This window comes from Scomber japonicus, chromosome 11 (genome assembly GCF_027409825.1).
Source record: "Scomber japonicus isolate fScoJap1 chromosome 11, fScoJap1.pri, whole genome shotgun sequence".
In the NCBI taxonomy this organism is placed as follows: Eukaryota; Metazoa; Chordata; class Actinopteri; order Scombriformes; family Scombridae; genus Scomber; species Scomber japonicus.
The window spans coordinates 23,935,795-23,958,882 of NC_070588.1; the positions used below are offsets into that span (position 1 = coordinate 23,935,795).

At 42.8% G+C, this 23,088-nt stretch overlaps 1 protein-coding gene across 2 annotated transcripts in view; it reads left to right on the plus strand.

Annotated features, from left to right (window-relative positions):
- The window catches only part of kdm6a (lysine (K)-specific demethylase 6A), a 38,644-nt gene extending 15,817 nt beyond the window's left edge, over positions 1–22,827 (plus strand). The window contains exons 6-30 of one of the 2 annotated variants that reach the window (XM_053329275.1): positions 148–268; positions 3,730–3,784; positions 4,230–4,264; positions 7,214–7,307; positions 9,857–9,983; positions 10,806–10,904; positions 11,289–11,508; positions 11,928–12,068; positions 13,160–13,252; positions 13,348–13,425; positions 14,098–14,205; positions 14,452–14,853; positions 15,055–15,938; positions 17,821–17,950; positions 18,157–18,262; positions 18,919–19,124; positions 19,421–19,473; positions 19,576–19,650; positions 19,772–19,920; positions 20,008–20,122; positions 20,212–20,399; positions 20,637–20,778; positions 21,165–21,291; positions 21,415–21,585; positions 21,706–22,827. In XM_053329275.1, the coding sequence (XP_053185250.1) occupies positions 148–268; positions 3,730–3,784; positions 4,230–4,264; positions 7,214–7,307; positions 9,857–9,983; positions 10,806–10,904; positions 11,289–11,508; positions 11,928–12,068; positions 13,160–13,252; positions 13,348–13,425; positions 14,098–14,205; positions 14,452–14,853; positions 15,055–15,938; positions 17,821–17,950; positions 18,157–18,262; positions 18,919–19,124; positions 19,421–19,473; positions 19,576–19,650; positions 19,772–19,920; positions 20,008–20,122; positions 20,212–20,399; positions 20,637–20,778; positions 21,165–21,291; positions 21,415–21,585; positions 21,706–21,732 (3,946 nt within the window). In that variant the 3' untranslated portion in view covers positions 21,733–22,827. The remainder of the gene's footprint in view (positions 1–147; positions 269–3,729; positions 3,785–4,229; positions 4,265–7,213; positions 7,308–9,856; positions 9,984–10,805; positions 10,905–11,288; positions 11,509–11,927; positions 12,069–13,159; positions 13,253–13,347; positions 13,426–14,097; positions 14,206–14,451; positions 14,854–15,054; positions 15,939–17,820; positions 17,951–18,156; positions 18,263–18,918; positions 19,125–19,420; positions 19,474–19,575; positions 19,651–19,771; positions 19,921–20,007; positions 20,123–20,211; positions 20,400–20,636; positions 20,779–21,164; positions 21,292–21,414; positions 21,586–21,705) is intronic. The other variant, XM_053329274.1, reaches the window with a different exon arrangement.
- The last annotated feature ends 261 nt before the right edge of the window (positions 22,828–23,088 follow it).

The following is a 23,088-nucleotide window of genomic DNA, read 5'->3' on the forward strand; positions in this document are numbered from 1 at the left end:
CTAAATGGGGTATAAATGTCAGAATTAGGCAAGGGCACGAAATGACTAACAAGATGGATTATTTTCAGATTTGCCATCAGGGTCGACCTAAATATTTGTATAAATGAGTAATTAACATGCTCCGTTTCTCTGTCTCTTTTTTTCTAGGGCAATCAAGGCGTTCCAGGAGGTGCTTTATATCGACCCCAGTTTCTCAAGAGCTAAAGAGATTCACCTGAGACTGGGACTCATGTTTAAAGTCAACACAAACTACGAGTCAAGCTTAAAGGTAAATCCAAATTGTCATCCAAACTATATGGAAGCGTGTTGTTTTTTTATTTTGACTGACAAACTTTTCAGTGCCAGTCTGGCAACATGTGAAATTGATTTCAGTTGCACCTTTTCAAGATGATATATTTAGTCATAATAATTTAGGTGCAATGATTAATTCTTTGCATTGATATGTTGATTATGAATTATACAATTCAACTCAATTGATCATAGTAGATCAAATGAATTGCTGTTTTTTGGGAGTTTCAGCAACATGAAGATCATTTTCAAGTTGCAGCAATATGTGATAAACATGGCATCTTTATGCTTCGTTTCCATAGTAACGTTAGAAATTGGAATACCCAGTTTAGATGGAGAAAGTCAAGATCAAGATACAAATGCAACAATTATTATATACAGCTGTATGACCCATGAATTCTTGTGTCCATTCATCCCAGCATGTTGTAACATCATTATATGGCTGATGTTGTAGTCATAGAAGCCTCCTTTCCTTCCAGCCTAACAGACTTGACCTCCCTTGTCCTCAGATTAACATAGGCTGCTGGATCATTTGCTCCATCTGTCTGCGCTAAGTCCTGTCTGCTACTCTCTCCTGACACCTGTGAGCCATAGATGCACAGACTGTAACCAGGAGCCTATAGATCTATTGTTCCCTAAGAGTCCTGGTTCCCTTTAGGAACAGACTGCTATCTGATCTCCAGCTCTGTCACGCACCAGACATTCTATCACCGGACTTTTTACTGCATTAGCAGTCATGAAAAGCGTTGTTTACTCACAGGCTAAGTGCTGGATGGAGTAATTCCTGTTAATTCTGTGGTTCTGTTATTATTTCAGCAGACATACTGAGTATTATTAGTTGCACAAAGGTAGTATTTATTGCAGGGCTCTTACAATGGATTTCATTTTACAATTGTTAGTAATGTGTTCATCTCCCCCCTCAACTTGTAGAGTAAGAGATAATGTATATATGTATATGTGTGTCGATGCTGTAGTGCTTCAGTATTGAGCTAAGTAGGCTGCACGTGCTGCACGTCCTCACTCTGCCTTGGACACACCCCTCCCCTCCCTCCGAGTGCCGGCTCATTGCCAACATCACACACCTACTGACACAATCTCCCTCTTACACACACATACACACACACACACTACACAAACACGACTGCCCCAGTTATCTACAGGGAGGAACGGGTGCACTTTAAGAGGAGCAGAGATTGATTAAAGGTAGAACAGATGAGAACAGAGAGAGGGGAAGGAAAAACAGGAAATTGTTAGAAAAGACTGCAGATGATGAATTTGGGGAGATAGGGGACACATACAGGGAGAGATGTTCAGTTACCCTTTCTTTTTGTTCAGTTTCTGAAAAAACATTGTAACTTCATTGGTGCCCAGCCATTGCAGTTTTTGCATGATTTGACCCAACTTATATGCTTAACCTACATATATGGATGCTCACACTACTCCATCCATTCCATCAGTGGCTGCTAATTTAACTAATGACAGATGCAGGAAATGAGATGACAAGAGCTAGCTAGGTAGCTAGCTAGCACCATATATCGGTAAGGTGATGAGTTGGCTGTCTTTACAGAGCAGCGTAGCCATAGAGAAGAGCTTTGAGCTGAGGAAAAAAGGTGAGATAGAGGAAGGAGAGAGAGGAGGGGAGGTGAGTGGGGAGGGGGACTGTGTGCCTGCCTGTTCCAGCTTTGAGGTATTGTGTGTCATCTCTCTGCACTCTCCACTGCAGCTGTCTGCTGAATAGTAATCACTGACACCAGGATAGAAGGGGAGGGAGGGAGAGAGAGAGAGCGAGAGAGAAAGAAAGATAGATAGCGGAGAGGGAGAGAGAGAGAGGAAGGCGAGACATGGGGAGGGAGGTGGAATGCCAAGCTGACAATCCTGCTGCATTATCTGCCTGGTGGTAGAGCAAGTGTGAAAGAGAAGGAAGGGAAGGATAGAGGAGACCGAGAAAGAGATCTACAGGAGGATGCAGCGGGGGTTCCAAAAGGAGTGTGATGTGACAGCGATGTAGGTAATGCGTTTGTCTGTGTGTACTCTCTGACATTAGGCATCTGGCTGTGACGAGGCCGTCTGATGTTTTTTTTGTGCCTCACACAGCTCTGCTTAAAAAGGAGTTTATTCTGAGCAGGGTCCTGTGTGTGTGTGTGTGTGTGTGTGTGTGTGTGTGTGTGTGTGTGCGTGTGCGTGTGCGCGTGCGCGTGCGCGTGTATCTGTGAGAGCATGCACGTGCAAGAGTGTGAAGCTCCACTGGCCCTGGGTGAAGCATGCAAAGAAAGATCCAGCTGGACGGCACTTGATTTTTATCTGTCTGACATTGACCGTCTGTGTAGCTGCTGCTGCTGCAAGGCTAGGGGCTCCTCCTTTTAAGTGTGTGTGTGTTTTAGTGGTTAGCTATCTGTTGCCCCAGTCTAGATGGCAGATACTGGTATTTGCCTTTAAGGTTACAGGACACCTTTTTTCGCCTTCTAAGAAATCTATTACAGTTGTTGACCAGTGGAGTACGGCAAGACCAGCAGCCCAGTCTGTTCTCTGCATGTGTGTGTGTCTGTCAGATTCTTGTGGGCAGTTTTTGGTTTCAGGAGGGTCTCAAGAGCTGAGAGTCTGTACTGACCCAGATAAGTGACACTGGTGGCGCCTTTTTAAATGTGTGAATGCTGTGTGTGTATGTGTGTGTATGTGTGTGTATGTGTATATGTGTGTGTGTGTGTGTGTGTGTGTGTGAGACAGCATTGGGTCATGGCACAACCTTGAAGCTACCTACGGTAGCCCGAGTATTCCCGTTGACAGGATTACAGGACCAGACATCAAGCTGTAATTTAATATTTTTCACTCAAGCGGCTCAGATGACTTTCATCTGCTGGCAGCCGATTCTCTAAAGCAGTAAAGTACAGAATAATAAAGCATGAACTCAACATCAACATGTCAGTGTATAAGGGAAGTAACAGAGTTGTATTGCAGCCTTAAGGAGTCAGGAGGACCCAAATAGTTGGCTCTGTCGCTGTGTGATGTACTTGTGCGCTAATCCGTTCAGTGACCCTTGATGTCGATATTGGCTAGCAGCATGCCACGCCTTGGCAGCCAAGCCTAAGCCTCTGTAGGCATCTGCCGCACTTGATGGGATAGGTTACTATTAAGACTATTGGATGCCAGTGTCTGATTGTGAGGACTTTATCCTCTGGTTGGACAGGAGCATGGAGGGACGGTTGAAGCAAGAGGAATGATCCAGACACAGGAATATTGATGGCTCAGTTTATTGAACTATCGGCGTCCTCTCATGTTACGGTCAACAGGGTTCATTTATGGTTTGCTGTAGATCTGTAGGGTCTTCTAGTAGTGCAGACTGGATGGAGGAGAATGAAAATGTCTGCAGATTCTTGATTTTGGACATTGTTTATGCATTTCTGTTTTAATAAACAATCTTTTTTTTCTCCTTCTTCTCTGCAGCATTTTCAGCTGGCTTTGATCGACTCAAATCTCTGCACTTTGTCCAAAGCTGAAAGTAAGTAATAAGGCTGTTATTACCAAATGTCACATGGTAGCTAGCCATATACTGCTGCGTATCATATTAGATTAGAAGCACCAGCTCTTCAGTTGTAGCAATTACATATATAAAGGGCACAGGAATATTTGTACAAAGCACATTTTCCTCTCTGCTGCCGTTTCCCTGCTGACTCTGCCCAAGACTGGGGTTGCCTAGGAGACAGCACAAGGAAAGAGAGAGAGCTGGAAGTGCTTGCGAGCACATAGCACATACACACTGTGATTTTAGATTACAGGCACACTCTAGGGAAAGTGTCCTACTCCCCCTCCCATCTGTGCTCCATACTGTTTGCAATCTGTACCCACTGAGGTCCATGGGGTAAATATGTAATATGCTGCTGCTTTTTTTTTTTTTTTTGTTATCAAGTTAACCCTAATTCTTTTTCTCTTTTTTTTCTCCACAGTTCAGTTCCACATTGCTCATTTGTATGAGATCCAGGTAAGCTGTCTATTCCTATTTCTGTGTTAAATGTTGTATCTCACAGTTGTTCAGACATTCCTGGAGATTTTTAGTTTTTTGTTCTAAAAAAATGCAGTAGTGTTCCCCTTTTCTCTGTTGGGTTTTTTTTCCTATTAGTGCTTTTGAGGAAAAGGGCTTTTATTGTTTTAGCTCACATCATATCTTTAAAATTCTCAAGGTCCTGTGGTTAAGTGTATGAGGAAATTGGTAATCATTTATCTTGTGTAGTGGAGCGGAGATTAGTGAGTGATCATTAATCTTGCCTTGACACTGAAACTCACACAGACCCTCACACAGGTTAGTTGGTCATGCTGTTGCCTAAAGTCACTGAATTAGTTTACCTCTGTTTTATGTAATTTTGTTTAATTTGACCATATTATATTGAAACAGATTAAAAAAGAATTTTTCTTCCGTTACACCATTTATCACCCTGTGATTCTGAAGCCTGTGAATGAAAGCATAATGTTTTGTAGGTCTATAATTTCCCCCTTTTAATCCTCTTATATCCATTTTTGCTTGAGTTGGAGGACCTGGAAGCTGCTGTTGCACACTGATCTGTTTACTGTCATTGAGTTGACATTTTAATTACACATGAAGGAAGAATGATCCTATTCCTCCTGGAAATCCACATCCAAAGCGAGATATGAGCGGTGCATTAGTGCGTTCCAGTCAATCCTCACTGACTCCAACATTCATACATCTCATACATGATCATAGAAGCAGCCGTCTCTCAGCAGCACCTGCTCTGAAGCTGAGAGGACAGCGGCTGGCCATACTGTCTTCACCTGGCAGAATGACAGCAGAAATGTACAGAGCCAAAATAGTTTTTATGTCGGCTCCACAAGAAGGAGTTGATGTTTGTATTTATCAATTCATTTATTTTATATTCCCGCCCAGTGTAGCAGGTGAGGGGAATCAGCCTGTAGTAAAACTGGCAAGTTCACAGACTGGGGGCCATAATCAAGCAATATAGATAACTACATCTGCAGGTTACGCTTGACCAAACATAAATGGAAATAATTATTTTTTAATGTTGAAACCACAAAGTTTTCTGTATTTGCCATGGCAACAGCATTCAATGAAAACTGACACAATTTAGCATCATCAAGGTCTTGAGGCTTTTCTGACAAAATTCATGGTGGATCTGTTTAGACTGCTAGATAAAGATCGTAAAAGTACAGCACCTGTAACTTCCCGTTGCCAGTAAGTGGTGCTATCACTATGACCCAATATTGACATGTACATTAGTTCAGGCCTGGCTCCTTATCAAGCATGAGAAATTTGGGGACGATTGGACGAAGTACATTGGAGTTACAACAACTCCTTGTTTCATGGCAAAACATTGATGAAACATGAAATTTGCTGTGTCACCATGGTAACGGCATGAAAAGTCACAATTTGATAGCTTTACATCTCAAATATTTGACACTGACCAAATTTGGAGATTTTAATTGGCTGGCAGGTGTCTGTTATTGGCAAGCATCAACGTAGCTCTGGCCAACAGTTAAACAGCTGACTGTATGTCATAGTCGCAGTATGCTATGGTTGCTATAGTTACAATACTATATTTAACTGCAGGTGCATCACTCCTAGTGACATCTTGACTTTCTCCATTACTTTACTAACTTCATTACTAACAAGATAAGAGTCTTTCCAGCCATTCAGCACACAGCCGGTGTTTCTTTCTCACAGTTGGTAATTAGATTAATTCGACACTGAGCTGAATCTACTTGGATCTCTTTAAAGGGGACGCTTGGAGAACCTGACAACCACAACTGTGAAAATAGCTGGGAGAAAAGCAGTAGACAGTAACTCACACTGCCTCGCTGTATTGCACACTCTGAGGAAAGAGCACGCAGGACACTATGAAACTTGAAATTCATGCTACGTGACCACCTGTCATTTATGCTTTATTTAATTAATTGCAGTCTAAAGTGTCTTTTTAGCTTTCATCTGCTCCCCCCTCCCCCACACATTTTAAATACATGGTCCTCTCTTTAGGCTGTTATAATGTGTGCTTACACTATGCTGCCAAACAGCATTTCATGCACAGCTGTGGATGTTGTAAACTGTACATAATTGTAGAATGTTTTTTTTTCTGGAGTAGTTGGTTTTTTTTTTTTTTAATTATGATTTTAGGTCTTTATTTGGGTTTTTGTTTTAATGAGTCTTCAGTGTTGTGTTGATCATGGGAGTCAAATATCTGTTGAAATTTGATATCTTATTTGTTTGTTGTCTTGACGATGCCTGGCTCGATGACAATCATTAGTGTGAGCAGGAAGGAACCCCTAACCGACTCTCTCATTTATGTGACCCAAGTGTCAGTGTTTACCCTGAGGTGTTTTTATGGTGCACAGACAGGAAGAGTCCAGGACCAGACTGTGTGTGTGAGTGTACGTGCATATACCCTCACATGCACTCACACACACTCTTGGACATTTGGAGCTTTCGGGTCTGTAGAGATGTGTATCTGGGGGGGGGGGGGGGGTTGCTTCTAAGATGACTGTTTAAGCTGATAAGAGAACATTCAGTCTCTGCACACACACACACTTCCACGTATCGTTTCAGACCCAAGGTCAATAAGGTTGCTAAGTTAAAACAAACAGTGGACTCACCTAAGGTCATGCAGCTCAGGTTTCCCCAAAATACAAAGCACGGACTGCAGGGGACACACTCATACACCTAAGCAGCAGCAGACACACACATACACTTGAAGCTGCCAGACATGTTGAGTCTGGTCTGTCGTCTTCTGACCCTCCCCCGTGTATATGTGTGTCTGGCTGGTCATTACAAGTGTGAGGAGGTCTTTAGACTCTTTGTGTCTGTCCAGATAGAACCATAAAACACACTGACCCTCCTGTCTGGCTTAAACAACCTCTCTGTCTCACTCTTCGTTTTTTTTTCTCCCTCCTCTCATTCTGCCTGCAGAAGAAGTACAGAGCGGCGAAAGAAGCTTATGAAAGTCTGTTGCAGACGGAAAATCTTCCTGCACAGGTGAAGGCAACCACACTGCAACAACTTGGTGAGTGTCACTTGCTCATATATTACTCTTAATACTCTCGTCACCACATGTAACTGATTACACTTGGTGTAATTCAAATTTTTTTTTCAAGGATTTCTGTACCTTGAACTACTTTGTATGGTAATGGCATTGCATTGGTATGTGCCATGATTTCAGTGATATTTGTTCCTGCACCAGATTTCAGCTACTTTGTACCTGTTTTTCAAAGTGATGGTGTCAGCGTGTCTGTTGCAACAGCGCATTGTTTTCTCTCACTCCCTTCCCCCCACAGTGTGTAGAGACGCACTGGCAACACAAATGCAAAATTATGTCGCATTAGCACTTTAAGAAAGGGAGTTTGGGAAACAGTTTTTGTCAATATTATAACTTTGCGATCAAATCTCACTATTTAGAAACATCCATTCAACTTCACACACCTGACTTGAATGATTGGACATAATTTTTTTGTTTTGTTTTTTATGACAAGTACACACATTTAAAGTTGATTTCTAAGGTTTTACTGTGATGTTGATTGGAGGAAAAAGTGGTTTAACTGCAAATCTGAACTCATTTGTTGATTATTCTATGATAGATGTGCACATTAGGAATCAGATTGTGCTGATAATGTGGCTCAGAGGAAGATGGATAATTTGAATTGGCTAATGCAACAAAAATAAAACTGGAATTCTTACATTTGTTTTGCTGGAGTTGAGCAAAAAAAGGTTTACTTGAGGTTTGTTGCTTCTTCACTAAGTCTCCAGTGTGCTTCAGGGCTGGAAGCTAAACACATCTGGTAGATCATTATCATTTGTGATCGTGTTAAAAAGCTATTTCCAGACGAGTTTCAACCCGAGAAGACATTCATTACAGTGATACACAGTGACAGGTGGCACCACGTGAAGTGCTAAGAAAAAAATCTGATAAGTGTTCAAGTTAATGCAAATGTGCTACGACATGTCGCCATGACAACTGAGATTAACCCGTTAAAGCAGAATGTATGTATGCATTTATGTAGCGTGTTTATCAGTCACACACTGCAAAGTGGTCAAAATGATTCTCTCTGGCAGTTAGCGTTTTTCAGACCTTTTCTTCATGAGACAACTGTAATTCTTGGCTGCTTCACAGATGATTTGGTGCCACTGTGCATTTTTGCAGTAGAGACATCAGAAGATGCTTTGGACCCGATTTCAGAGCCTTCATCTTGCAGGTTAAACTGGGAAAACCAAACATTTTAAAGGCTGAATAGCTGACAAGTGTCCTCATAGCTGACTGCTTACAGCACATGCCATATACTCGCAATGTCCCTGGTTTGAGCCCTTTGTTGCATGTCATACCCATTTTTCTCTCTCCCCCCTTGTTTCCTATCAGCCTCTCTGCCACAAACTATCCAATAAAGGCAAAAAAGCCCCCCCAAAAAGCAAACCAAAAAAAAAGACAAGACAATGGGAGGCAGTATTGACAGTTTCATTATCTTCCTCTTATCTCTGCATTTACTACAGGCAGATACATTGACTTTACATTTCTTGAGGTGTACTGTTGATTTTACACAGCCTACACGACAGAATGATTATATGGTGTCCATTGCAGAACAAGTACTAAACAAGTCCAATATGTAGAAGAGCAGTCAAGTGCAAGAGAGTGTAGCATTCAGTATTTATATGGCATACAAATGCAACCATGTAGAATGTATATAAATCATTCGACGTGATTCAGTCACTTTGTATTATTTGTAGCCATCTTTTAAAATGGTATGAATAAAACAGATTGGTTGATTTGGTTTCCTTTTCATGGTGCTTTGTTAATAAAGCTTTAACTCTATCTACAGGTTTACAGTGAGAATGTCAGAAGAACATTTTCCAAGACCATTACCCTTTGCAAACGTGGAGAGATTTGCATTTTCCTCCCAGCCACAGTGTAGACAGCCACCCCACGCCCCCCACCCGCTCACCCAGTTGTAAAAAATCATTCCCAGTCTAGCCTGCCGAGGTTGTCATGGTGACCCGCGGAGCTTGCCACAGGTGTGTAGGAGATGAAGCGGGGAGGTCCGCAAACTGCATTGCAAACGTCTTTCCTGAGAGAGATAATGCATTTTGCTGTAAATTGCCCATCTCTACCTTGTGTGCTTTGGGTGTGTCTGCATAGGGAGGAGTTGTTTGAAAAGGGTGCCTCATGTGAGACCTTTTGAAGTAAGTGTGTGTATGTGTGTGTGTGTGTGTGTGAGAGAGAGGAAGACCCCCCCTTCCCCCTCCTCTTTGTCTGCTTCTTTCCTCCCCTTCCTCTTTCATTGGGGAGCTTTGCAAGGACAAGCCATTTGTTTAGTTTGAGACTCCTCTATGTACAAATCAGACAGTGGACTCACCTTTTTCTTTGCCTAATGGTGTCTGTGGGTTCAGATACTTGACATTAGCCTTTCCACGTGATTCAACTCCCTCCACACTGCTCTGAATCCAGTTCACATAATAGAAACCGCTCAGTACTGGTGCTAATTTAGCTTTTAAATATAAGAGCAAAAACCAGTTAGTTCTACCAGCTTTGTTTGAGCCCTGAAATCTTACCCTGTGCTCTTCCAGGCTGGATGCATCACACGGTGGAGCAGCTGGGGGATAAAGGCACCAAGGACAGCTATGCCATCCAGTGTCTGCAGAAGTCTCTAGAAGCAGACCCGAACTCTGGCCAGTCCTGGTACTTTCTCGGCAGGTAAGACAAACAAGGGCGTGAATGTTTGTTTTGTTTTGTTTTTTTGTTTTAGAGGCTAGCCTCTGACCTTTAGTACTGATTATGATGTTTGTTTTACCTTCAAAACCATCTGCTGGTGTCTGTGGCTACTTGAGCTTGATATGATGTGAATGTAGTGATTAATGCGTTTGTAGGCACGGGCTTCACACCAATTATCTTTCTGTGCCGTTGAGTTCGGTTCCTCATGAAGGCAAATAGCAGGTGTTGGAGCTAACCCCCCCCCCCCCACACAGAGACACACACACACACACACACACACAAAATGTCCATGTCGACTCTGTTCAGAGTGTAAAGACATTTTTTTTAATCCTATTAACGTGGCAGAATTTTTAACATTTGTCTTATATACAGTACCAGTCAAAGGTTTGGACACACTTTCTCATTGATGTGAATGGGAAGACGTGTCCAAACTTTTGACTGGTATTGTATGTGTGAACTCATTGTGAATTTCTTATCACTTAACACTCCTTATAGTTACATCACTCCACTGTTAGCTGTAGCCTTAAAGCTATATCTGTAACATCCATTAGCCTCCAACTGATCAAAGCAGTTGGAGGCTAATCGGTTCATGCACATAAGCGTGCTGTGCAGGCAACTTCAAATGAGCCTTTTCAGAATGCTTTTTTTTTTTTTTTAATTTAACAAATGTTCTGGTGTTTGTTTTTTTCCACACTGCAACTAATGGGAAAATGCACAAAACACATGCAAATGATGAAGAAAAGAATTGTATAAATAGATACATTTACAGATGAATTGATTCTTTGTCCATGTCTTCTCCTCCAGGTGCTACTCCAGTATTGGGAAGGTGCAGGATGCCTTCATCTCCTACCGTCAGTCCATTGATAAGTCGGAGGCCAGTGCTGACACCTGGTGCTCCATAGGGTAAGAGCAGAACTGGGCACTGCCTTGTTATACTGAGAGGTGTCAATAACATGTCTTGCTTAATGAAATATAATATCTAAGTTTCTGAGAAAGGGGAGGAATAGTTGGTTCATCAGTTGAAGGGCGGCTTGTGCTCTGAGGGGTTCAGTGACAGTCAGAATGCCTCATGGAGAAACTGGAGCGCAACTTGAGTGCGACAGAGGACGAAGGGAGAGGTGGATCACAGAGCAAAACATGAGCAGAGAGGGTTTTTAGCTTGATGTCGAAGTGTGGGTTGTGTCCTCTGAGAGTAAGTGAGAGTTGGGATGGCACAGACTTTTAAGGGCTTAAAATCCTGAAAGGGTCGGCAAGAGTATCACCCGCCCTCCTTGCTTTTTCCTCCAGGGTGCTCTACCAGCAGCAGAACCAGCCTATGGACGCGCTGCAGGCTTACATCTGTGCTGTTCAACTGGACCACAACCACTCCGCTGCCTGGATGGACCTGGGCACCCTCTACGAATCCTGCGGCCAGCCGCACGACGCTATCAAATGCTACATCAATGCTACGCGCAGCAAGACTTGCCTCAACACTGCTGCACTCACACAACGCATCAAACTGCTGCAGGTAGGGGCCGGCATTTTGATGAGTCATAGCACCAAGCAACCTTGTCTGTTTAGATGTCGTGGAGTATTTTGGTGCGTGTGTGTACTGAAGTGCCGTGTGTTTTTTATTGCCAAGCATTTCCAAAGCAATCGGCTTTTTAAAGAAAAAAAAATGCAGATTGTGCTTTTTGTCATTTTGATTTATTTGACCACTGAGATATGAATAATAATTCATATTGCTGTGTTTAAGCACATTTGTTTTCCTCACTTGTAATTGTAAAGCATACCTTCATGGCATTGAACCTTTTTTTTTTCTTTTTTATATTCTGTATACGCTTACCTGAAACGCCACCTTCGGGTGACGAGTAGTCTGTGTTAGTGCTTGTCTTGTTGGACTCAAGTTAAGCACTAAAAGTATGTGTCTTAAACAATTTCTCCTAGGCTCAATTGTGTAACCTACAGCCAGGTAGTCTGCAGAATAAGAGTAAAATGCTTCCTAGTATTGAGGAGGCATGGAGCCTACCCATTCCTGCTGAGCTCACGTCCAGGCAGGGGGCCTTGAACACTGCACAGGCACAGCAGGTGAGACCCAGCTTATACCAGAGACTCAGCCTTTGGGAAACTACTTGAACAAATACATTCATGAGGAATATAAAAGCTAAGATGTTTTATACCAAATAGACCATATTATTTAACCCTCTGAGTCAAGTGACAAGTGTAAAAGTGATTTAAGCAACACTTTAAGGAACTCATTATGTCCCACAACTTTAATCCTTAATGCAGAAATGTCATTGCAACATACTTGGCAAAATGCAAGACTGAATATGCTGCATGTTAAATGGATACAGTATATTAAGTAGTGTAAATGCATGCATCCTTGTGTCATGTATTTGACAATTATATCTCCAGTTTTTACAAATGGGTTAATACTGGAGCAGCTGGTCACATCCCTCTCTATGAAAATTAGACACATCTCAGCCATGCACATTAGTTATACAGGCTGACCTCACACCACCATCAACACATATTTGTTTGTTTTTTTACACATCTAATCTGTTTTCATGCAGTTTTGTGTATTACAACCTTCAACACTGACATCATCCTCTGTTGGATTAACATCACTTCCATCATTAGCACGTGCTGTGTTTTTCCCTAAAAGTAACTCCAAGAACAACAGATTTTAGGTGACTTCTACTTGCACCAGTATTGAAGTTTAAGGTGTGAGTGATTAAATGTAATCTGCTGTTATGTGTAGACTTTATTAATGATGTGACCCGTCTCAGGGAGGGAGGGAAATGATCAACAACCAGTGAAAACTCTGGAGGGATCAGAATATGTGGTCTGCATGTCTAAACAACCCTCCACTAATGCAACTAATGTTGCATTGTTCCATAATCACAGCATGAATACTCTGATTATGACCTTAATCAATAACTGCCAGTTAGATTAAGGTGTTAAGACAAACCATATTTTAATTGGAGTATTGCCACACGTGCATTATTTAAATGCTCAATTTGATGTGCATGTAAATGTAGTCAGTGTATTTGATGGCATTGTGCAGAAGAGTTTGGGTTCATGATTGTGTTTTTCATGCGATCAGTGCTCATTTTGAACTGTAGTTTTGTTGAAGAGAAGAAAAAACACAAAGTAATGTCCCTGTGCTGGGTTTTTAGGCCTGTAAGGGGGAGGGAGGCCAGGCCGCCAGCAATCACACAGACCCACAGGCCAGTCCTGCCAAAAGGAAACGCACTGCCAGCCCAGCAAAGGTACTGCTAACAACATTAACATTACTGATCTGCTGGGAAATAGAGAGGGCGAACTGTGGATACAGATTTTCTTATTCTTTCTGTTTTGCATACAGGGTGCTGCAGATTCATGGGCAAACAGTCCCAATCAACAGCAGATTCCCAGCTGGTACCTAACGCCACAGAAGCTTCAGGTAGGAAACCTCTCATGTCTTGTAAACTAAAAAAATCACTACCAGAAATAAAATGCATGATTTCACCCCTGAAGCTCGTCTTCTACCCAGTATATGTGATAGCGTAGCAACAGAGAATAAACATGTAGCCTGTGAAAAGAACTGATTTGTTAGCTTAGGTTTCTATTGTTTTGGAGATTTTTGATCATAAGGCAACAACAATGGAGCCTGCTATAAACTGGACATCACAAGTTAAACTCCACCTTGATATGAAAAGGGAAGTGTCAGCAGATGTAGGTACATTGAAACAAAACATGCTGAAAGCTTCACTTCAAAAATACAAGCACAATCTGTATGAGTGAGCCTGATGGACAGATCATCAGTAAGCTAAAAAAAAATGCATGTGTGTCCTTGGTAAAGTTGATTCTTAAATACCAAGTTAAACTCTTTTGAGCCTCTTCACAGATGTGCCAAATCAAAAATGTCTATACACCATATGTCATGCTGATGTGTACAGTATATGTAAAGGAGTGTAAACAAGACCAAACATGAGGCTCACATCTGGCTTTTTGGCTTTAGGTTCGAAGCCATTTCTTTTCTGTGCAAACATATTATGTAGGATTTGTTTAACTGATAGTTTAAACATGATTTTGAGCTTCTGTAAATAACCTAAAAATGTGCTGATATGTGCAGCTCCTGGATCACTTGCGGACCAACCAAGCTAACCTCAAGCCCCTCCAGGTGCAGATGCTGGAGCAGCTGGAGAATCAGTTCTCCCTCATGCAGCAACATCAGCAGCAGGTACACACACGCAACTTTGATTATACCCAACTATCATTATACATAAATGCATCTGCTATGTGATGCTTCTTTTTATCTGAAAAGTTCACTTGTACTGATGTAGCAATACAATGAGTTGTGATGAGAACCACTGCTGCACACTAACAGTTCAGCTACACTGCAATGATGTAACAACCTAATGTGACATGTTTAGAGAGAGAGTTTCTCCTGATGGATCCTGATGTTTGCTCCTTTTCTCTGTGTCAGATGAGGCAGCAGGCAGCAGCGGGTGGCCAGCCACGGCCGAGCCTTCCCAACGGTCCTTCGGCTGAGTCCTCTCACAACCACGCTGGCCTCTCGCGCACCTCCCCTCTGAATCACACAGCCATCCGACCCCCGTGTGTCACCCAGCCCACAGCCAACGGATCCTGTTCTTCGAGTCCTTCGTCGGCGCCGCTGGGGCACCAGGACACGGGCTCTCTGGGCAAAAATCACACCCTGGGACTGGGAGGTGGCGGCACGAGCAACGGAAACGTGCCTTACCCGCAGCAGAACTCTCTACCTCACAACTGCACAGCCGCCAGTCACCCCAGCACCAGCAGCACTACCAGTAGTCCCAGTCATGCAGACGAGACATGGAGGAGCCAACAACGCAACACTACGACTCAGGTATCCCAGCGGCTCCTCTGACACTTCCATGGTTACAACCTTCTATTTCCTTTTTTTTTGCCGTCCTGTGCTCTGAATTTTCTTGCATTCCTTTTTTTTGTGATAGTTGAAATTATATGGTGTGCTGTTTTTTGATTGTTTAATGTATTGTGTATTTTTAAGAATGTATTTTCTTGTCTCTCTCTCTCTCTCTCTGTTCAGGGGCTTCAAAAAGGTCCAGGTTCACATTCGGCAGGTCCCAATGGAGAACCCCCTTTCTCTTCCTCCTCCTCCCCTCAGACCTCTTTTTCTTCCTCTGGCATTCTGAATCAGGTTGGACATTCTTCTGGGCCCTGCACTGCCTCCTCCTCAGCCTCCTCTTTGTCCCCCACCTCTCCCCAGTCCACACCCAACCACTTGTCCTCACCCCCCCACTCCGCTACTACCTCAGGGGTCCACACCAAAGACACCACGCCTTCAGGGGGCAACAATGGCAGCAGTGGCGCTGCTGCCACTTTGCCATCAGGTCCTGAGGCCACCGCCAGGCATTCCGCAGGGACACCCCTAAGTCCCGGCACCACACCCGCACAGGGATTGACTAATCACGTCCAACCGCGGGTGACGGACAGCTCTGCTACCCTGTCTCAGCCTGGCTCTCCCGCCCCCGGCGTGCTTAGTTCAGACAATCCTCAGCTCTCAGCCTTGCTAAAGGGAAAAGCCAATACAACCAGTAATGACGATAACAATAACTGTAGTAACCATGGAGGGCCTTCCTCAGAGAAAATCAACAACGTCCACCCGGGTCTCCACGGTGCTGCCAAACCAGTTACAGAGCACTCGTCGGCATCCTCGCCACTTTCAGCCACTGCTACACCCTCTCCCCGCTCAGCAGACCCACACGCCACCAACAGCCTCTCCTGCCTTAACAGCCCGTCCAACACCAACAGTCGGCCCACTGTCAACGGGAAGGGGCCGGAGGACTCCCAGAGCCCAATGAAGGTAGAGCCTTCTGCAGGAACTCATAGACACACAATCGCTGCCGGTTTGACACCCTGGTCCTCGGTTTCCATCTATCCCAGCTCCAGTGAAGTGCTCAAAGCATGCAGGTAAGAAGCCTACAGGCCTCAGTTAACTCTAGTTAAACTATGGTTGCGTTGTGCTATTTCAATTCTTCTTTTGTGTGTGTGTGTGTGTGTGTGTGTGTGTGTGTGTGTGTGTGTGACACTGTGTAAGAATGAATATGTTGGGGAGCAATAATACAGTGATACCTTTAACGCCAGAACAATTTTGGTCATTTTACATCTTTAAAGTCATTAATTTGGTGATTAAAATGTCTTCTTCCCAAGTGGGTTCAGATATAATATGTTAGGCAAGCAATTATTTAGAAAGCAAAGTTCCTGTAGTTTCAGACCTCTGAGATTTGATTGTGACGGTAATTGTATGTTGGAGACCTGGTTTTAATTTATTTGCTGTAAACAGCTAGTAATGTAATCGAGTCAGTTAACCAATCAGCTGTGTTGTAGACTAATTTTTGAATGAGCTGTGGGCATTCACCAGCTCATTGTTCATTGAAAAAGGTGACACCACATGACCCTAAGTGATTGTGGCAGCAGAGCAACAGCAGACACATTGAGATGTGAAATCATGTGTAAAAGTGAGTAACATGTTGATTCTCAGCTTCTTTTGGGAAATGTCACGACATTTTGACCCCACACCGCATGCTGGTGTTATTCATCCACTTATTTGGATACAAACTGCCAATTTGTGTCTTTAAAGTCCATATTAATAGGTATTTTTCACTGCAGCATTATGATGACTAATAGGATTATGAGGAGGCTAATGTCAGACACAGATTTGCTGAGTATGTTGTGAGTGCCTACCTATGATTTTTAAAGGTGTGGGGATCCTTGTAATGCTGTAATATTGCTCCTGTCACTTTACAACACCAACACCTTATATAGGGGATGTACCATTATGTGTTTTCCACCCAAGAGAGCTAGAGGCCAGTCCTCCTATCCCGTGTTCACATCACATCATTTAGACCATTATAATTGTCAGAAAAAAACATTCACATCAGCCTTCTGTTTGTAACTCTGCGTTGGACATATCAGGAATGTGTGACAGCTACGATTATCTGCCACTGCTGCAGATGTGTCAGCAGAGCACCGTAACAAGCTGTTACATCCAAATAAAATCCAGTACTGACACTTAAATCAGTCTGGTTAATTTTAAAAAAAAAAGGGGCTGTAAAGTTTGTTTGTGTCTGGTTTCACTTGTTAACAAACTGCTACAAATATGAACCACATCATGTTGTTGGTTTGCAAAAGGTGGGAGTTCCTGCCTGCTGTACTTTCATTGGTCAGAACTTCTCTATCCTAGCTCACTGGCATGCTTCATAAGCCAGTTGAATCATGCTGATTTGTAGACCTAATGTATATCTTTGTATTTATTTCAACCTTTAATTTACCAAGTAAGTAATGCCAAAGATATCAGCTATCACCAGTTGAAGGAGTGATGGCCATGGATATTAAAAAAACAGTCTTCTCCTCTCTCTACTGGCATAGAGCAGTAGTTAATAATTAACAAAGGACTGAAAGTGGAATGATCAGGCATCAGTAGTTCAAATGATTTAACAAAAAAACATGCTATATATGTATTACTGCTACAGCTTTGTTAAAAAAAAGATCAAACACTTGGTAAGCTAGCTTCTTTCTCAGTGTGCTCCTCAAATATGACCTCAGATGTCCAAAAGTGAGGCTGCTGTATATTTGATTGCGAGTTCTGTTGATGTCAGCTGGAATGAAGTAACATAGTTTTGTGTCGCACAGAAGTGATGAGGCTGCATGTGTCAAAGTGTGAACTGTAGTGTTGCTTGTAAATGCTCTTTTTTATCTTATATATAATACTACATAATGTTGCACATCAACGCTTGCTAATACTCAAGCTGATAAATTGACTCATCTCCTCTCCTTTTTGCTCCGGCTGCAGAAACCTGGGGAAGAACGGCCTGTCGACGAGCAGCATCATCCTGGACAAGTGTCCCCCTCCACGACCCCCTCACACACCCTCCCCTCCACTGCCAAAGGAGAAGCTCAACCCACCGACGCCCAGTATTTATGTGCGTACAACTACAACTAACACCATAGAAGGAGAAGTACTACTGATATTGTTGTGGCCAATGTTAAGAGCAACAGTATCTCGGCAACAGCAACAAATACAAACACTAGTCCGCTTCTTCTTTTTAATGTGTCGATTCTCACGATAAGTCCGGTGTCGGTTCACCTCCCCCCTGACTGCTTCTGTGTCTCTTTTTCCCAAATACAGCTAGAAAACAAGCGGGACGCCTTCTTCCCTCCTCTCCATCAGTTCTGCACCAACGCAGCCAACCCAGTCACCGTCATCAGAGGACTGGCTGGAGCACTCAAACTAGGTGAGAGTCTGCAACCACACCTGCACAAGAACATGCACTCCTCTTAGCTGAAACATGTTACAGACTTTTTATATTTCAGGAGTCCGAGTCTGTTTTTATTTATTAATTTACAGACATGTGTAAGTGACAGCAGCCGTATGCATGGCTGATGTTTCTGTCTCTTGCAGTCTCACGTGGCTTTGTGGGTGTGTCTCTGTAATCATGTGAAGGAGTGTGTTCTGTGGATGAATTTTGACATGTATGGCAACAGCACCACCTGCAAGTGGGAAATGTTACTGCACATGTTGGAGAAAACTTAACATCAGCTCTCCTGTCACAATTATGTAATGCTCTGATCTGACAGATAGTTTACTGCTCATTCATAAAGAAGTTGTGTAGACATTGTACCCCACTCACACACAGCCTGCACCCATATGACCCGCTCCCCTTTTTACTGACTGTTAGTGAGGAGGACAAATCCCATCCTGTTCTCCTTCAGTCATCAGAGCACTATATGATGCAATATACAACAAAATATTTTGATACATTTATACAAATAAAAAAATTAATAAAATCATAATCTTTTTTACATTTTAGGTAGATGTTGTTTTAAACATGATATTTGACTTTCCACTAACTACCCTGCTGCTGTCTTCCTTCTCCTCATACACGCACAGACTTGGGCTTGTTCTCGACCAAGACGCTGGTGGAGGCAAATCCAGACCATCTGGTGGAAGTGCGGACCCAGTTGGCTCAGCCCACTGATGAAAACTGGGACCCCAGTGGCAGCAGGAAGATGTGGCGCTGCGAGAGCAGCCGCTCCCACACCACCATCATGAAATACGCCCAGTACCAGGCCTCCTCCTTTCAAGAGTCTCTGCGGGTCAGTGGGAGATGGATACACACACACACACACACACACACACACACACTTCTGAAAGATAAAAATTGGGCAGTGCACCAGGCTGGAGAATATCTCTTTATTAGATTTTATCCATGCAGCAGTGCAGACAGATGTGTTGATAAATATTTGATCAGTTATTGACTGCATTTTAATTGTTATTGTTTTTGTTATATAGAATATTGTAGTTTGGTCAGACTTTATTTAATTACTTTCAGCTAACTTTTAGCTACAGACTTTTTGTCTTATGTGTTGTTTGATCTTAAATCATGTGGCAGGAGGAGAATGAGAAGAAGAAGGAGGTGGAGGCAGAAGCAGGTTCATCAGACAGGTGAGTGTTCTTTGCCTTTCCGTTTTCTCCCATCTCATCTCTCAGATTGTGTGAAAGTGAGTTAATTTCCTGATAGTAACCAGCGATGTTCTCTCATGTCAGTCTAATGCGGCGGAGGAAAGGTCCATTCAGACACCTCAAGTTTGGCACCAACATCGACCTCTCCGATGAAAAGAAGTAAGTGAAACTGTTTTAATATATATCACCCCAAATAATGTCATGTTTGGCTGGGTGATGAAGGAAAACATTAGTTGTCTGTTTATTGTCTCATGCTGCATGTAACTTTGTGTGTGCACAGGTGGAAACAGCAGCTTCAGGAGTTGAGTAAGCTGCCGGCCTTTTCTCGGGTGGTTTCAGCCGGCAACCTGCTCAGCCACGTGGGACACACCATCCTGGGCATGAACACGGTCCAGCTCTACATGAAGGTGCCAGGGAGCAGGACACCAGGTACACATGGACACAATCATTATAACTACTGTGTCTGTGGGTTTTTATTTGTCAGTGTGTTTATTAAATATATCATTTCCTTCGCAGGTCACCAAGAGAACAATAACTTCTGTTCAGTCAACATCAACATTGGTCCTGGCGACTGCGAGTGGTTTGCCGTGCCTGAACCGTACTGGGGCGTCATCAACGACTTCTGTGAAAAGTACGTTGCTTGAAATGAAACATTCTTCATAGCTTATATTTGTATCCTCAGAGTTAACACTGATAGCTCTGCGTGTGTTTCTTTTACAGGAACAACATCAACTTCCTGATGGGTTCCTGGTGGCCCAACCTGGAGGACCTGTATGAGACCAACGTGCCTGTTTATCGCTTCATCCAGCGTCCCGGGGACCTGGTGTGGCTCAACACAGGCACCATCCACTGGGTTCAGGCCATCGGCTGGTGCAACAACATCGCGTGGAATGTCGGACCCCTCACAGGTGAGAACGTGCATGAGATGAGAGGTTTAGCACAGTCTCGCAGAGGAAACGTTTAATGCTTATTATTTGTGCCGTCCGCTGAGAGAAATACAATAATCCCAAATTGTCAGGACAGTGGCCAGCTGTAAGCGGGAGCCATCTGCATGCGAAAGTGTTGCTAACAGAGAGTCTGTATGCTCATTAAACCTCCGATAGAGGAACACTGATCCAGAGTTGTTCTGTGTTTCTGTCTTTCAGCCCATCAGTACAAGCTGGCAGTGGAGCGCTACGAATGGAACAAACTGCAGAGTGTGAAATCCATCGTCCCCATGATCCACCTCTCCTGGAACATGGCGAGGAACATCAAAGTGTCGGACCACAAGCTCTTTGAGATGATCAAGTAAGGAAGTCGCTGTTTCTATAAAAACCTACTTTCTAACGGGGGTACAGCTGCAATGATTGATCCATGATATTTTGGTAACAGATTGATAGCTTTAGACAATTCTCTGGTTCCAGCTTTGTTTCCTCAGTCTTCTGTGATAGTTAACTGAATGTCTTTGGGTTGTGGACTGGGATAACACAAGACATTATAGGTCACATCTTGAACTTTAGGAAACAAATTGTCATTGACATTTGATAGACTCAATGACTTATTCAATTAATTGAGAAAATCATCAACAGATTAATCGATTAAGGAATTATAAACTGTGTGCATTGTGTTTTTGTGTGTCACATTGAACTCATCCACTGTGTGTGTGTGTGTGTGTGTGTGTGTGTGTGTGTTAGGTATTGTCTGCTGCGCACTCTGAAGCAATGTCAGATGCAACGGGAGCTGCTGTTGGCTGCTGGGAAGGAGCTGGTATGGCACGGGAGGACCCAGAATGAACCGGCACACTACTGCAGTATCTGCGAGGTAAGCACCCGTTGACTCAACCTCACCTTAGATTCTTCCTGCTGCAGGCTTGTCACGTGACCAGAGCTTTTCTTACTCCATTCACACTTTTTTTTTTTTTTTACATCTACCTCTTGCTCTCAGGTGGAGGTGTTTGACTTGCTGTTTGTAACCAGCGAGAGCAACAGCAGGAAAACATACGTAGTGCACTGCCAGGACTGCGCACGAAGAGGCAACGCTAACCTGGACAACTTTGTGGTGTTAGAGCAGTACAAGATAGATGACCTCATGCAGGTTTATGACCAGTTCACACTTGTAAGTATGAGCCACAAACCCACCAGCACTACCAGTCCTATTCAGACCCAAGTTAACTTTTTTCCACTTTTAATGTCAGAACCAGTCATGTTTTAGGAGTCTTGTGTTTTCTCTCCGCAGGCGAGTCCCTTGCCTTCCTCCTCTTGATGGTAACATTCTGTTGTTCTGAGGACAGTTTGAACCACAACGGACTTAATCAAAAACTCTCCGGAAACCCTTGTTCGTTTTTTTTTTTTGTGTTTTTTTCTGATATTCAGGAAGTAAGCCGACAGTCCTCCAACTGCGCTCTGTAGCTATCCCCATAAGGCAGCTGCGTGAAAGCTGTGTGTCTATGCAACCTGCCCAGAGTGGCGTGCCTCCCCCCAGTGGACTGGAGGGTGACGGCAGCTCCTCCTGTCACCATGACCCAGACTGTTCTACTGCTGGCTCAGCTGGACTTCACTAGAAAACACATACACACACATACGATCCCACATTAAAATGATGAAAGAAAGTTTTGTACATATTATGTTTTAACTGGCAACATCGTCACACAAAGACTACTGACTTCATGGTTTTCTTTTTTCCTTTTTTTCTTTTTTTTTTCGTATTCTGTTCGCGGGTTGATACAAAAGCTTTTGTTTCCTCCCCTCCATGAGATGAGTGATTAGTATAGCTGGTCTTTTTGTATGTTAGGTAGACAAATCCTTGGTCAGGAAAACAAGATTTTAAAAAAATTTTGTAATGTGAAAAGTTGAGTGACACATTTTTGCAAACATTGCCCCATTTTTTTCTTTTTCTTTTACTTTATCTCTTTCTTCTTTTTTGTTTTTTAAATCAGTGAAACCTTTATTTAGCTGGAACTACGACGAGTCTTTGGTTACTTGGGGCGGGAGGAAAATCATTTGTAGACAAACAGCCAAGTCACAGAGAAAAAGGGTTGCACAGAGACAAAAAGAGTGAACTTTAATTTGTGTTTCTTTTTTTTTCTTTTTTATTTTGATGTAAATTTACATTATTTATAAAATGCATATTTATTGCTTGAAAAATATTTGTTGATGGAATGCTGTAATTTTTTTTCCAGAGTACCTGCCATTAAATTTGAAGGAGCCTTGTGATTTTGAGCACGGCCCCTCATACATTTTCTATATAAATAAAACTGCTTAGTAAGCATTGTACAGAGACCTTCCCTTGAAAATGGGTTTATTGTTTGAAGGATGTTTTATGCGTCAATAAACAAAAAACTGTCTTTATTTACATCTGAAGCTTTTTGTACTTATTCAGAATTATTATTTTATTAGTCTTATAATATTGATGCAACTAAAACACAGCTGGTTCATTATCTTTTGACCTGACACTTATCCAGCTTAATAGCACCAAGCAAAACTAAGCCCCTCAAGTGTTGAATATGTACTGTGAAAACAAGCTGTACAGGGTTTAAAACATCCAACACATTCATTAACCTGCTTTGTGTGACATGCAACTGTTAAGCAGCTAGCACAGTTGCTGTTGCAGGGCTGTATA